We start from the raw sequence: 15,374 nt of genomic DNA, 5'->3' as shown, positions 1-15,374 counted from the left end.
CAACTGGTAAGAAGAGAACCAGAAGGAAGTAATATCATGAAAAATCAAGTTAAGCGCAAATAGCCAACAGGAAAGAGTGGTCTTAATATCATATATTGCTGAGGTCAAGAATTAAAGAAATGAAAAATATTTTATTGTATATTATAGTTTTTATTTGTTGTGACATTTTGGGGCATTTTGTTAATAAGATTAAACATATAAATATAAAAGCCAGGCTATCTCTGACTTCAAAAGAGTTTGCACTCTAAGAAGAGAAGATCCATATGTAAGAGAATAATGGTTTAAGAAGTCACAGAGGTGGGATAAGTAGAGTTGTGGGGCAGTCTGACTCCTTTCCTGCAATGATAATATTGATTCAGTTAATATTCTTGAAAAGAATGGGTGAGGAAGGAGTTGACATTTGATGTGTGACTAATTGGTGACTAGAGTAAGAAAGAATAGGATTGAGAAAATATCAGATCTAGCAGTTCCCAGATTATTGAAGATTTTAGAGAAAGCAATTTCAGTTGACTGGTTAAAAGCCAAATTGAAAAGTTTTTAAAGTGAGAGGGATGGAAGTAGGTGCAATGAGTATAAACAGCTATTTCTACTTTGGTTGAAAAAAGGAGGAGAGATATAAGATCAGTATTAGTTCCTCTGGGTTATATGATTTGAATTAATTAAGGATATGGTTTCTTAAGTGTCCTATTTTGTATCGAGTGCCAATTCCCCATTAGTCATTTTTATTCTTTTCTTCACAGTCCAGTGATCATTCTCCTTGGCATATAAAATGAAGTAAAATAATAATTGAACAATTCTGTCTTCTGTTGATAGTTATTGTTTGACTTTGCCTAAGCAGTGGTCCTGTCCCTTTCAGGGTCTTCATTTTCCCCTAATAGAACTTAAAAACTCCCCAAACCTTTTTTTGTTGTCTTTTTCTTCCCTTACAAGTCTCAACTCATTGAATTGCATTTTGTTTTCTTTTGTTTTTTTTAACAAGATGGAGGAGAATGATGCTTTTTTTGTAGGCTACATGGAAGAAATCAGTATGTGGGGAAAATGTTGAATATTAAAGAGATATGGTTAGAGAACTCTGCCACAGACTGCTTGTATAAAATTGAATAAATAAATCATCTAACCTCTCTGGGGCTCAGTTTCCTCACCTGGAATGAATTTTTTGTTTTGTTTTCGTTTTGGTGAGAAATATCAAGAAATCCTATTTGGCCATACTATATGGTGTGGAATAAGGCTGAAAAAGGAAGTTTGAGACCAAGTTGAAAGAGCTTTAAGTGTAAAATAGGATTTTATCCTAGAACTAATAGTAGTCACTGGAATTTATTGATTAGGGAATGAAATTGTCAGATTTAGACTTGGAAAAATCACTTTGGCCTATATGTGGAGAGTGGATTGTAGTCAAGAAAAGTTTGAGGAAAACTAATTATGAGATTATTGTAATAATAGTCCAAAAGAGATGTGGTAAGGATCTGAAATAGGGTGAAGACTAGATGAATGGTTTAAATACTCTCTACCACCTCCTAATTTCCATAGCTTAACCTGCATATGGGGTGCAATGTGCACCCCACATTGAAACCTTTCCAGTTATATATAATGCTGTTTGATATCCACAGATGACTCCACCTCCAGACTGAACCTCTGTGGTTGATAACCTACTGATAATTGACTGTATAATGTACTTGAATTCTTTTGTCAGTGACTAAAATACTTATTTGCCTAACCTTGTGATTCTGACTGTCAGTCTCCATTCTTCCCATTCTCTTATTCCTGTTCCTCTCAACCCTACTCCAGAGTGCATTCCACTGTAAAACTACCTGTTTCACTGTGTCTGGAATGCCTGTTCCACAGGTAACAAACTAGCTTGCATCTTAAATCTTTTATCTTTTATCTTTTTGTACTCATTGAAACTTAGATGAGACAACTTTTGTGGCTACTCTTTCCAGACTGCCTGCATCTTCATTCATACCCTCTAATTCATTGGTCATGGAAGGGAGTTGGAATACTCCTTATTCTACATCACTATTTCCAGTTCCTCTTCTCTTTCTACTATCAGTCACCTTTCTTCCTTTGAGGGTCATATAATTTGTTTTATCACTTAATAAAGTATCTGACAACAGTTGTGTCTCTATCTTCAAGACATTCTCCTTCCTGAGTTCAGTACCCATTTCACAGTATTTCTTTCCTCCCCAGGCTTTGTATATTGTTTTTTCTTCTCCCTCCACTCTCCACTCCCTACCCCCCTTCCCTAATTAGAGTGGAAGCTCCTTGAAAGCAGGAACTACCTTTTGGTGCTTTTATCTATTCACAATGCTTAGCACACTTGTAGGTGCTTGATAAATCTTTGATTTTAAGAGGACTGTCAGTTCTTTAATGCTTTAGTGCCTCTGAGATTACTATCCATTTAAACTGTATGTATCCAGTTTATGTGTAGTCATTTGCATATGGACTTTGATATTAGAATATAAGCTTTTTGAAGGAAGGGACCTCATTAATTTTTTTCTTTCTTTCTAATCAAAGCATTTAGCACAGTGTCTGGCACTTAAGTAGGAAGAAAATGAAGAGACTCGAGGTTTTCATGAAAACTCCAGAGAGGATAGTGTACAGTGTTGTAGAGAAGTAAAGAATAAATGACTATTAGATTAGGCAATTAAGAAATCATTAATAATTTTTGAGAGCAATTTCAGTTGAGTGATGAAACCATATTCCAGAAGGTTTTTATAGATGACATTTTAGGAGTTAGACTGTTAAAAGGAAGGAACATATTGAGTGAAAACTCCTGGGCAATGGTAGAATCTTGTTTTGCTGTTTTGTTTTTAAAGAATGGGTTAGCCTGGTGATGTTTGTAACCATCATTGTTAGAATCTGTAATCAGAGAAAGACTGCAGATCAGAGAAAGAGGGTAGATGAATATGGGAAATCTCATGGTATGTTAAGATAAGTTTGAATTTGAATCTTTCATCTGGGGACTACATAGCATTATGATTGTAGTGATTTGATATCACAAATAGTTTTTGTATAATCCTATCATATGATAGTTGTGAGAAATAATTTTGTGGGAGGTAAGGACCATATATCTACTGATGAATATCCATCGTCTCAAACATATTTTTCATTCTTTTGGGGGGAAAGCCAAAATATTTGACATTTTCCGATTTTTTAAAAATAAGACAATAATTAGAGATGAACAACCAGAGTCCTTTCCTCTTCCAGTCTCCCTCCAATATACCTTTAAGCATAAGTCATATTTTTCTGTTACAGTGTTGTTACTTTATACATTTATTTATTAGTGCTATTGCAGGATAACAGTAACACAAATAGTTTTTTGAGAGATGGAGGTCCTTTGCAATATTTTGTATGTGATCCAAGAAGATATCTCTAGAAAGAAGAAATCTAAAACTGTCTAGTTTCCCTGTGCTCACCTGTTCTTCAATTCATATTCCAGACAGCTCCTGTCACCTCTTAGACTGATTTTGAGTCGGGGAGGGGACCTAATAAACTGAAAAAATTTCTTGTCTTTTTAAACTGTAACTATCTGACATAATATTTAGGATCTTTTAGAGGAATATTTTTTGGCTCTTGCTCTTTTGACTTGTGATAGGTGTAAAACTAAAATAGAGAGATCACAGATGTAAGGAAGTAAATTGGGGATAATGTCAATGAAAAAGATAAGACAGTTCTTGGGATAAAAGACATGTCTTGAGAATGACTCAACAGATTTTTGTCACATTCTTGAAACAGATATTGTGGATATTCTTGTCTTTTAATGTTTTTTTCTTAGTTAAAGTAATCTAATTAAAATATTATAATAACATGATTTTTCCAGTTTGTACAGTATTTTTTCTGTGTCACATGCCAAATTATTAAGATAGGAGAATAGGAAATATACCTTTGATTTCATTGACATAGAACCCTAGGTGAGGAAACTCCCTCTTCTGCAACTTAAAAGTTGCATTTAGAGCATTAAGGCTAAGTGACTTGAACAATCACAATAAAACTTGAACAGAGATCTCACTGCCTTCAAAGCTAGTTCTCTGTCCACCAAATCATACTATCCCTTGATATTATAAAGGGTGATAATGTTATATGTAATCTGTCCACTGAATTTTTTGTAAATAACCTCTTAAATTTTCATTTATTTCTTCATATATTCATGTTCTTCATGTATTAATTTTATTTCTTCATGCTCACTTATCTTATTCTTTATGATTCAACATTTAGTATTAAATAAAACTGTTTAGTGATGCTTATCTTAAACATTGATGAATTGATTTTCTTCATTTCTTTGAGAAAACACTTGTGAATTTGCAGATATAATTATGGCACCATTTGTAACTATTCCTTAATTATCATTTGACATTTATTATTTAATATATTTTGTTATTATTGGTTTTAATTTAGCTTTGATATATTCTCACATGTATTATGAAAGTATAATTTTGTATTTGTCAAATGTTAATATATATTTGTATGAATTTTAATTTTAAAATATCTTTCAGCCAATGGTAATGACAGCAAGAAATTCAAAGGAGAAGATAAAATGGATGGGGCCCCTTCCCGTGTACTTCACATTCGAAAATTACCTGGTGAAGTGACAGAAACAGAAGTCATTGCATTGGGTTTACCTTTTGGTAAGGTAACCAACATTCTAATGCTAAAAGGAAAAAATCAGGTATGCTTCTTTTAGAGCTATTTTTCAAGCCCCATACTTTTTTTTTTTTTAATCAAGTTTGAAAAGATAAGAAATCGAGACTGGGGATTTGGCATACCCTAAAAGGGCAGTTATCTAATTATAACTTAGGTGATCACTGTCTAAGAGGATAGTGAATGCAAAGGGTTTGTTTTAGAGAATGAGATTGCAGAATACTATAAGGGCAAGAAATTTTGTATTAAGGTTACTAATACTTGAAGACACTACAGAGACAGACTCTGGTAGTAGGCAATTTAATACTTGAAGTTTGATTATAAGGGATATCACAGGAATTTAAGAAGTTAAAAAGACAATAGCTTATTTATTTGCCAAAGTAATCCTGTTTTCTTAAATTCCTAGAAAAGTTTTTTCCCCCTAAGTGTGGGATTTAGAGATACACCTAAAGCATGGTGTGAGAGCTAAAGATACCGATGCTTAGTTTAATAAAAAACATTGCCCCTAAAGCAGGGTCTACCAAAATTTAGATATTTTGATATTAGGAAAATAATATATTTTTAAAAACTCTTAGGTGTCAGTCATTTTCCCAGAATTCAGTGATCATTTCTGCTAATACTGTATCTCAAATAACATTCTAAAGTATTTCTGTATTACATTATAACTACCAAGTAACCATTAAATTAATGGTTTTATTTGTTTTAGAATGAAGAAAGACATTTCAATTTGACTTTTTTAAATTCACAATTTTGGTAATGAAAAGTTTAAATTTTGACTTTAATGGCTTATTTTTTTTTAAAAATATTTGTTTTTTGTTTTTACTGAGGCAATTAGGGTTAAGTGATTTGCCCAGTATCACACAGTTAGGAAGTGTTAAGTGTCTGAAGCCAGATTTGAACTCAGAGCCTCCTGACTTCAGGGCTGGTGCACACTATCTACTGCACCACCTCGCTGCCCCATTATTGGCTAATTTGGGGGGAAATTGTTTGAAAATGCTTTATGTAAAGAGTTATATTTTATAAAATGTTAACCTAGGATAGTTTATTTTTCATAATGTGGATTTCTTTCACAACAGTTTTTAGGTGCCCAGTTGTAAAATTTAATTATGGAATCATCTAAATGGGAACTAAAATGTACTTTATGGAAGACTGCTTTATCAGTTAACCTGTACTGTGTTAATATTGAAACTTGACTGAAAAGAATTCATACTTTAAAAAAAAAAAAAAAACTTTTCACCATAGGCATTTTTGGAACTAGCTACAGAAGAAGCCGCTATTACTATGGTTAATTACTATTCTGCTGTGACACCTCATCTTCGAAACCAACCCATATATATCCAGTACTCCAATCATAAAGAATTAAAGACAGATAACACATTAAATCAGGTATGTGTATGCATGTGTGTGTTTGTGCATATATATAAATTTAAGTGTGTATATATCATGATATTAAGTATATGATAAAAATAACATTCAGGAAAAGGTCCCATTTTAAAAGTATTTTGTACAGGTGTTCCCTAATATTAGAGTCCTGATACAGAAAAAAAAAAATCACAACTTAGAAAAGGGAGTTCAAGAGGGAATAGTTATTGTGGTGAGAGAAACTTGTTCATTTACACTTACTTGATTTGTAAATATTTGTAAATAAATAATACAAACATATTAAAATGAGAGGAACTTAAGTTTCAAATTGTTTATCAACTTAAAAGTCCATTAAATTCCTTTCCCCCCCCTCTTTTTTCCTTTAATAAAATAAAAGGACTAAATGATTTTCTTTAAAAATGGCCCAGAAATTAAGCTTTTATTCTCAGTTAGTAGCTTCATAATTTGATGTGGGTGCATTAACTGTTTGAATGCTATGAATATTTTTAGAGGATCTGATGTTCTGGAATTTTGTTCTTCTTGTTACAGCCTTACCAAGCCATCAGTATTTTATTTTTGTTTAGGCAGCATAAGATAACCAATGTAAAAATTTACATTATAGTATTGTTGTAAGGGTATTCTATTATATTTCTTGAGGGACAGATGAATTATTTAATATTTAGGAAATGCTTTGAAACTTTTTTCTTTTTCATGTTCTAAGGTACTTTAAAAGAATTTACATTTGATGTTTTGAAATTTGTAGAATCAGCATGTTGTTTCTACCTGGATGTTTTAATTTTAAATAATCAGTAACTAATTAAATGGGACTTGCTTAATTATTAATACAAACCTTTCATGTGAACACTGCAGCCAGGGCTTTAAATGAAAAATATATTTTCAAGTGTACTTCGGACTTTATTTCACCTTCATTTCTCATTGTAAAGTTCCTATTAAAGACTCATTAATTAGTTCCCTAATAAAAATATTTGGTCTTGAATGTGAATAGAAACTGTTATTATTTTAAGATTGACTTAGCATGATTAAAAAAATAATAAAAGATAAAATAGAAATAGTTTTAAAGTTCACACCATGAAGTACAGTAACAATATCTGGGCTTGGTTTTTTCTTCTAAAAATAAGAAAGAAACATTGGCCTATAGATTATATGTTTTATGTCACATTTTCTGTAAATGGTAATAATAATAATAGCATCTACCTCCCAGAACTGAGAGAACCAATTGAGATACTACTCGTAAGATGCTAAGTAGCATGTCTGGCAGATAGTAGGTGCTGTATGAATCATGAAGGGCTGATATCACCCAGTATTCATTTATGGTGCATAGCCTTAAGTGTAGATTGTTTCTCTTGCTCGGCAGTGCTATTTTACTTTTATTGACTTCCAGTCTCCCTCACAGCCCTATCTGTTCTTATCTCCTCTCCTCCATGTACTTAAAATGTTTGTCTCTTATTTAATTAAGAAATTTGAAGTCAGATTTGATGACTTGTCAACTCCCTCCTTTGCTTCTCAAAACTTAACAGTATTATAGAAAAAATTTATTCATCCTTTTGCTTATTGGTATACTCTCTTAGTTGGTCTCGTTATTTCCATTCTCTTCTCTTCACAATCCATACCTTATATTCTAAAAGCAAAAGTGACTGAAATTTTTCTGTTTAATAAGATTGCTGCTGGCATCAGATATAAACTCCTTTGGCCTACAAAGCATGTCATGATCTGGCTCCAGACATATCACATTTTAGTCTTTTTCACTTAACTCTGTGTCCCAGCCAGGCTGACTTACCTACTATTCATACATGGTACTCCTCATCCATCTTCAAGACTTTACACAGACTGTTTCCCATGCTTGAGGTATATGTAGTCTTTCCTTATCTCTCCTTCTTAAAATCCTCAGTTCTTTTAGGTCAGTCTCCTCTTCCAACATAAGTTTTTCTTGATTTCATGAGCTCTCAATGCCCTCCCTCCCAAAAAATTGACCTTTCATTTATTTTGTACTTATTTTTGCATATGTTCCCTTCCCATTAGAATCTAAGTTTTTTGAGGCAGGAACTCTTTATTCTTTTTGTTACCTGCAACTAGTAGAGTATTTAACATGTAGGAGGTGTTTGCTTGATTGCTTGATAAAATTACTTCCTCTTCTGTTGTCTCTGCCCTTGATCTAAACCCATTCTTGCTTCCAGTAGTGATATCTTCTGTCTTCTTCCCATGCTTCTAAAAATGTTATTTATTATTTCCTCTTAAAAGAAGCTTTTACTTGATCTTTCTAATTCTTCCAGGTACTATCTCACACTTCTCTGTCCCTTTATTGGCAAAAATCTTAATTTAGAAAGTTGTCGCTATCTCTTATTGCCACATCTTCATTTCTACTCCTTTCTTACCTTAACCTTTAGAAATTTGAATTCCTTCTCTATCATATCCATCCAGTGCTCTTTTTTTTTTTTTTTTTAAATCTGTGAAGCATTTGTCACTATTGTTTACCCCACTTCTGGATAATTCTTTCTTCCTTTGACTAAATACTATAATCTCCTGGTCCCCTTCTTATATCTTTAAACTGCTTCTTCATTAGTTCATTGTCTTCTTGATCCCTTAAAGTGATAATTACTTTAAATTTGCTCCTTGCAAATTTACTCCTTGTTCTCAGTTTCTATTTCATATTAAAAATAGGTTTTTGATATTTAAATTTTTTTTCTTGGTTTCTGGGAGGTTCTCCATGTCCTTCCCCCCCTCCCCCCCCCCAAAAAAAAAAAAAAAAAAGGATCTCATTGATCAGAGTGGAATCGTTAGCATATGTGTGCATACCCATATATATTATACACATAAATATGCACTCACAAAGATCAGTAGAGATATATACTTCTGTATGTACATGCAGGTGTATATATGCATATATACAGATGGGTATACGTATATATCATATATTTAAATACACATTTGTACACTAAGATACAGTAAAATTTGTTAGTGTAGCATATAAAAATCCCATCTTACCACTTTGTTATTCCATTCTTACCTTCTTATTCCCTCCAAAATCTATTCATATGCAGTCCCTTCATAGTCTCATTCTTATAGCATCACATCAACTATTAACTCTACAGTAATCAGTGCTCATGTAATGTAATGAAGAATTAAAATTAGAGCCAGAGGGCAAATTACTTAACCTTTCAGGCTTCGTTTCTTAATCTCTAAAATAGTGAGTTTGGGTTCAATGTAGGTGACATCTGAGGGCCCTTCTAGCTTTATATTCTGTGATCATATATATAATCTATATTTCTATCTCTTCCCATTTCCCCATGGTTCTGTAGTTACTTCTCTTAAGTATTTATAGCCCATCTCCTGGATGTCACACCAGAATCTCAAATGAAGATAAATTACACTGTATCTATTCATGAATTCAACTTTGGTCCAAAAATGTATTGGATAGTGTGGATATATAGTATTAGAATGCTGTGATATTGTTCATGGATATTAAGTTAGGTTTTCAAATAAATAAATATATATATATATATATAGGAAAATAAAGGAAATGTACTGTCAAATTCAAATGAAATAGAATGCTTTTCTTAAAAATTTTTTTTCGTTTTAATTTTCAGCGTGCTCAGGCAGTTCTTCAGGCCGTGACAGCTGTACAGACAGCAAATACCCCTCTTAGTGGCACTACAGTTAGTGAGAGTGCAGTAACTCCAGCCCAGAGTCCAGTACTTAGAATAATTATTGACAATATGTACTATCCTGTAACTCTTGATGTTCTTCATCAGGTAAGCTATTTTTATTTGCATAAACAAGTAATTTAGAATGTTTATAATATATGTGATTCTAACATATTGTTTTGATATGACAGATATTTTCCAAGTTTGGTGCTGTATTGAAGATAATCACATTTACTAAAAATAATCAGTTCCAAGCTTTGCTGCAATATGGTGATCCAGTAAATGCACAACAAGCAAAATTAGTAAGTCCAGGTCTTTTAAAAAAGTTTTAAAATCAGTTTTATTTTATTTTCTATCCTGAATTCCCTTTATTCCCCTCCTCCCACCCCACACATTGAGAAGACAAGAAAAGCAAAACCTATTACAGATAAGTATGTCATATAAAATAAATTCCATTAGCCATATCTAAAAAAAGAAAAAAAGAAGTATACTCCTATTAATACTCTTGAGTATTTCAACTTTATCTCGAGATTGATAGTATGTTTCATCATAAATCCTTTAGAATTGTGATTGGTCATTGTGTTAATTAGAGTTCCTAAGTCTTTTAAAGCTAATTTTCTTTATGGTATTGTTACTATTGTATAACTTGATCTCTTGGTTCTTGACATTTCATTTCACATCAGTTCATAGGAGTCTTCTAGGTTTTTTCTGAAACAATCTACTTTATCATTTCTTACAGCTCATTAGGGAAAAAGAGGAGACAAGCATTTATATAGTATCTGCTGTGTATGTATATACTACTGTGTAGGTCCAAGTACTCTGATGCCAAGCACTTTTTTACAAATAGGTCATTTGATCTTCAAAACAATCTGTGGAGATAGGTGGTGTCAGTGGTATTTTTTACTCCATTTTACAGGTGAGAAAGCTGAGGCTTAGAGAGGTTAAGTGACTTGCCCAGGTCACACCACTACCAAGTGTGTGACACTGGAGTTGAACTTGCATCTTCCTGACTCCAGGACACATGCTTGATCTGCTATGTCCCAGGTGCCTCACTGCACCATTAGCTGCCCATTTTAGTTGACATCCTTTTAGTTGCTAATTCTTTCTACCATAAAATTCATATTTGTACATGAGTCTTTTTCCTTTTCCTTTGATCCATTTGAGATACCTAGTAGCAATCAAATCTTACTTTATGTATGTATGTACAATATAGGATGTCCCACCATGGCATAATACTAACTAGTTGAAACTAAATTAAAATTATACTTTATTAAATGATTGCTTCTGAACAAAAACTCTGAAATGTATTCATAATGTGAATAAAAGTTGCTTCTATCAAATGTTTTTAGTAAACCAAAGAATCTGAATAAATGAAGTAGATGTACATTATTTTATGATTTTTACATTTTTGTCATTTAGAAATGAAAATCTCTAAAGGATGATAATACAAACTACAGTGTATAAGTAGAGCAAATAAGGCTTCTTATATATACCATCTTATATATATGTCCATTCTTTCTCCTTACTTAATAGTTTAGGAAACAGGTTCTTCTTAGGGGAAGTGAGTATAAAGCTCCTTAGTAGTAGGGTCAAGCTCCAGTTCCTTCCCCAGAATCATGGAACCCCAGAATTAGAGGAAACCCAGAGACCATCTAGTCCAAAGCACATAAGGACAAGAATCACTTCTTTGAAGTAAATCACAAGTAGTTACTTAACTTTAATTGAAGACATTTTGTGGGGGGTAGGTGTACCTAATATGCACATTGTATTTTTAAATAGTTATAATGGGAGTGGGATGGGGAGGGAATCTTTCCTTATTTCTTTTTTTTTGGGGGGGGAAAGGGGTTGAGGTAATTGAGGTTAAGTGACTTGCCCAGGATCACACAGCTAGGAAGTATTAAGTGTCTGAAGCCAGATTTGGACTCAGGTCCTCCTGATTTTAGGGTTCGTGCTCTATCCCCTGCGCCACTTAGCTGCCTCAATCTTTCCTTATTTCAAGACTTAATTTTCATCTTTGTTAAACATAAATTTAATCCCTCTTTCAGGTGATTCCCTTTTTACATATCTGAAGGCAGCTGTCATGTTCTTGAATCAACCTTTCTCCAATTAAAAAATCCCCAATTTTGAAACTGATCTTCATATGATATCTGCAGTCACACCTCCTCATTTTACATATATAAAATTTGTTTTTGAATTCAAATGCAAGATTTTATATTCTCTTAAATTTCATCTTAATTTGATTCATTCTTTATCCTATAGAAGCATTTTTGCATTCTGTGTCAATATCAGCTATTCTTCCTAACTTCATGTCATCTAAAAAATTGATGGACATGACACAAGCAATTCAAGACCAAGCATAAATGCTTTTGACTCCATTGGAGACCTTCCAGGCTGATACTGAACCATTCAGTAATGGCTAATCTACAATCAAGATATTTGAATATTTTCCTTTTTCAGCTATCATTTCACCCATCTCTTTTCTGTAAAAATACATTATCAAATGCTTTGCTTAAATTTAGTTGAACTGTCATTAGTTCATTTTGAACTATTATTTTAGCTGCCTTGTAAAGAAAAAGAAATAGCCTGATGTGATCTGCTTATGATGAAGCTGTGCTTCAATATTAATCAATAATAGATTCTAGAATTTTTAATAGTTCTGGCCAGTTAACTGTGCAGACTATTTGTTTTCTTTATTTGAATATTAGTATTATATTTGGCCTTTTCTCATTTTGAGATTGAGATACTTCCTTTATTCTTCATTATCTTCCATAGATAACTAAAGTGGTTCAGTAGTCAAATCTAGCAGTTTCCTCAGTACCTTGAAATGTAGCTATCATTATTTCTAATTTCAATTTTCTATTAGCCATATTTGTTACATATTTTTATTTTTCTGAACTTTATCATTTTTAGCATTGTTCTTAAAAATCATTCCATGTTTTTATATTCAATCTCCATTCCCTACCTGCCTTTGCCATCATTTCTTTTTTGCAAGATGATAGAATTTAAAAAATGGTGAATTTGGAGTCAAAGAATAGATCTAGGTTCAAATTTAATATCTGCTACTTAGCAGTAAGATCTTTGGAAATTACACCTAATCCCTTAGAGTTCAGTTTTCTCACCTGTAATATTAGTGAAATTGAGTAGATGGCCTCTAAAGTCCCTTGCAGGGGATTTTTTTTATGATTTCAGTGTCCCTTCCAGCTCTTGCATCCATTACCTGCATAATTCAGTAGGAGAGAATGGGTTTCAGTGTTATATTTATTAAATTCAAGGAATATGTGTATGTCAGAAATACAATAATGTGATTCTGAAAAGTAAAATAAATTATTTACTTTTTAAAAATTCTTTAATTTTAAAAAATGGGTGATATACAGATGATTTTTCTGTCTAATGAATTCAGTTTTTTTTTATTATAGCTTTTTATTGATAAAACATATGCATGGGTAATTTTTCAACATTCACCCTTGTAAAAACTTCTGTTCCAACTTTTCCCCTCCTTCCCACCACCCTCTCTCCTAGATGACAAGTACTCCCATACATGTTAAATATGTTCCAATGTGTTTATACATATTTATACAGTTGTCCTGCTAGACAAGAAAAATTGAATTGAGAAAGAAGGTAAAAATAACCTTGGAAGAAAAACAAAAATGCAAGCAAACACTACTAGAAAAGAGTGTAAATGCTATGTTGTGGTCTATACTCATTTCCCAGTGTTCTTTCGCTGGGTGTAGCTGGTTCTGTTCATTACTGATCAGTTGGGACCTCTCATTGTTGAAGATAGCCACTTCCATCAGAATTGATCCTTATATAGTATTGTTGTTGAAGTATATAATGATCTCCTGGTTCTGCTCATTTCACTTAGGAATAGTTCATGTAAGTCTCTCCAGGCCTCTCTTTATTCATCCTGCTGGTCATTTCTTACAGAACAATAATATGCCATAACATTCATATACCACAATTTACTCAACCACTCTCCAATTGATGGGCAGCCACTCAGTTTTCAGTGTTTTTGCCACTACAAAAAAGGCTGCCACAAACATTTTTGCACATATGGGTCTTTTTCTCTTCTTTACCATCTCTTAGGAATATAAACTTGGTAGTAATGCTGCTGGATCAAAGAGTATGCATGGTTTGACAACTTTTTGAGAATAGTTCCAAATTGCTCTCCAGAATGGTTGCATGCATTCACAATTCCACCAACAATGCATCGGTGTCCCAGTTTTCCCGCATCCCCTCCAACATTCATCATTATCTTTTTCTGTCATCATAGCCAATGTGAGAGGTGTGTATTGGTGTCTCAGAGTTGTCTTAATTTGCATTTCTCTGATCAGTAATGATGTGGAACATCTTGTCATATGAGTAGTAATAGTTTCAATTTCATCATCTGAAAATTGTTCATATCCTTTGACCATTTATCAATTGGAGAATGGCTTGGTTTCTTATAAATCTGAGTCAGTTCTCTATATATTTTGGAAATGAGGCCTTTATCAGTACCTTTAACTATAAAGATATTTTCCCAGTTTATTGCTTACCTTCTAATCTTATCTGCATTAGTTTTGTTTGTATAAAAGCTTTTTAACTTGCTATAATCAAAATTTTCTATTTTGTGATCATGAAAAGTATTATTTTTAAAGTATCATTTTGTCATTTTTGAATGTTATTTTTTTTCTGTTGCATAGCTGTTTTTTTACTTCGTGAAATTGACTGTCTTATCCTATGTCATAATATTTTGAAGGACAAAAGATTTTGTTTTGCATTTAAAAATTTAATTTGCAAACATAATCATTTATGCGTATTGGTACTCATCTTCAGGGCCAAGTGATTTTTTTTTTTTTTTTAATAATAAGAGCACTGTATTTAGTGTCAGACTCCGGGATTAATACATGATACTTATCTGGCTTTTAGCAAATCAGGTTCTCTGAGCCTGGTGTTTCCTCAGTGACGAGGTTAGATAAGATGATTTTTAGGATAGCTCCCATTCCAGTCCTGTATCACATGATTTCTAGATTCTATTAAAAATACAAACCAATATGCATACACTATACTCTGCTTTCCTTTTTCATTGAATCCTTACCCATATTTTTAAAGGACAACTCAAAATACTCCTCTGCAACACCTTTTCTAAATCCTCTGAACTAGTTAACCATCCTATTCCTGCCTCACATAATAACTCTCTGTTGACTTTGATGCACATGTTATGTAATATTACAAAATGTATGAGTTTATTATTCCCCTTTTAGTTTTTAAATTTTATTAGTGAAAGAATCTTTTTTTTTTTTTTTAAGCAAATCTTCATAATTCCTCAATTGATTAGCATTCTGTTTATCTTCACTGGGTACTTTAACAAGTGTTTTGATTTTTTTTGTTCTTTTGAATCAGTTTCTATATTTTTCGTATATATGACACATTACTTTATCTTTTATCATTGTTAGAGTAAAAGAGGGACATTGGAAACTTAATTTTGTCTTATGTTTTGTTATAGTTCCTAAGGGGGAAGTAAATTGAATTACCATTCTTATGTGAAATCTTATTGAGTAGTTTTCCGTTAAACAAGTTTATTCACTTCACTAGTCTATGTTAGCAGAATCTACCTACATCTTTGTTTTTGATAATAATAGCTAACTTTTATATTGCACTTTTAAGGTTTGCAAAGTGCTTTACATGTATTATCTCATTTGATCCTCTGAACAACTCTTTCAGGTAGGTGCTTTCATT

At 32.5% G+C, this 15,374-nt stretch overlaps 1 protein-coding gene across 7 annotated transcripts in view; it reads left to right on the top strand.

The window, feature by feature from the left end:
* PTBP2 (polypyrimidine tract binding protein 2) overlaps window positions 1-15,374 on the top strand; it is a 109,763-nt gene that overhangs the window by 60,869 nt on the left and 33,520 nt on the right. For all 7 annotated transcript variants that reach the window (XM_051993286.1, XM_051993284.1, XM_051993287.1 and 4 more), the window contains 4 exons: window positions 4,491-4,663; window positions 5,878-6,021; window positions 9,603-9,767; window positions 9,851-9,961. In XM_051993286.1, coding sequence (XP_051849246.1) covers window positions 4,491-4,663; window positions 5,878-6,021; window positions 9,603-9,767; window positions 9,851-9,961 — 593 coding nt within the window. The remainder of the gene's footprint in view (window positions 1-4,490; window positions 4,664-5,877; window positions 6,022-9,602; window positions 9,768-9,850; window positions 9,962-15,374) is intronic.

The sequence above is a fragment of the Antechinus flavipes genome, chromosome 4, assembly GCF_016432865.1.
Source record: "Antechinus flavipes isolate AdamAnt ecotype Samford, QLD, Australia chromosome 4, AdamAnt_v2, whole genome shotgun sequence".
In the NCBI taxonomy this organism is placed as follows: domain Eukaryota; kingdom Metazoa; phylum Chordata; class Mammalia; order Dasyuromorphia; family Dasyuridae; genus Antechinus; species Antechinus flavipes.
The sequence above is the reverse complement of the archived record's forward strand: the minus strand, read 5'-3'. Positions and strand labels throughout refer to the sequence as shown.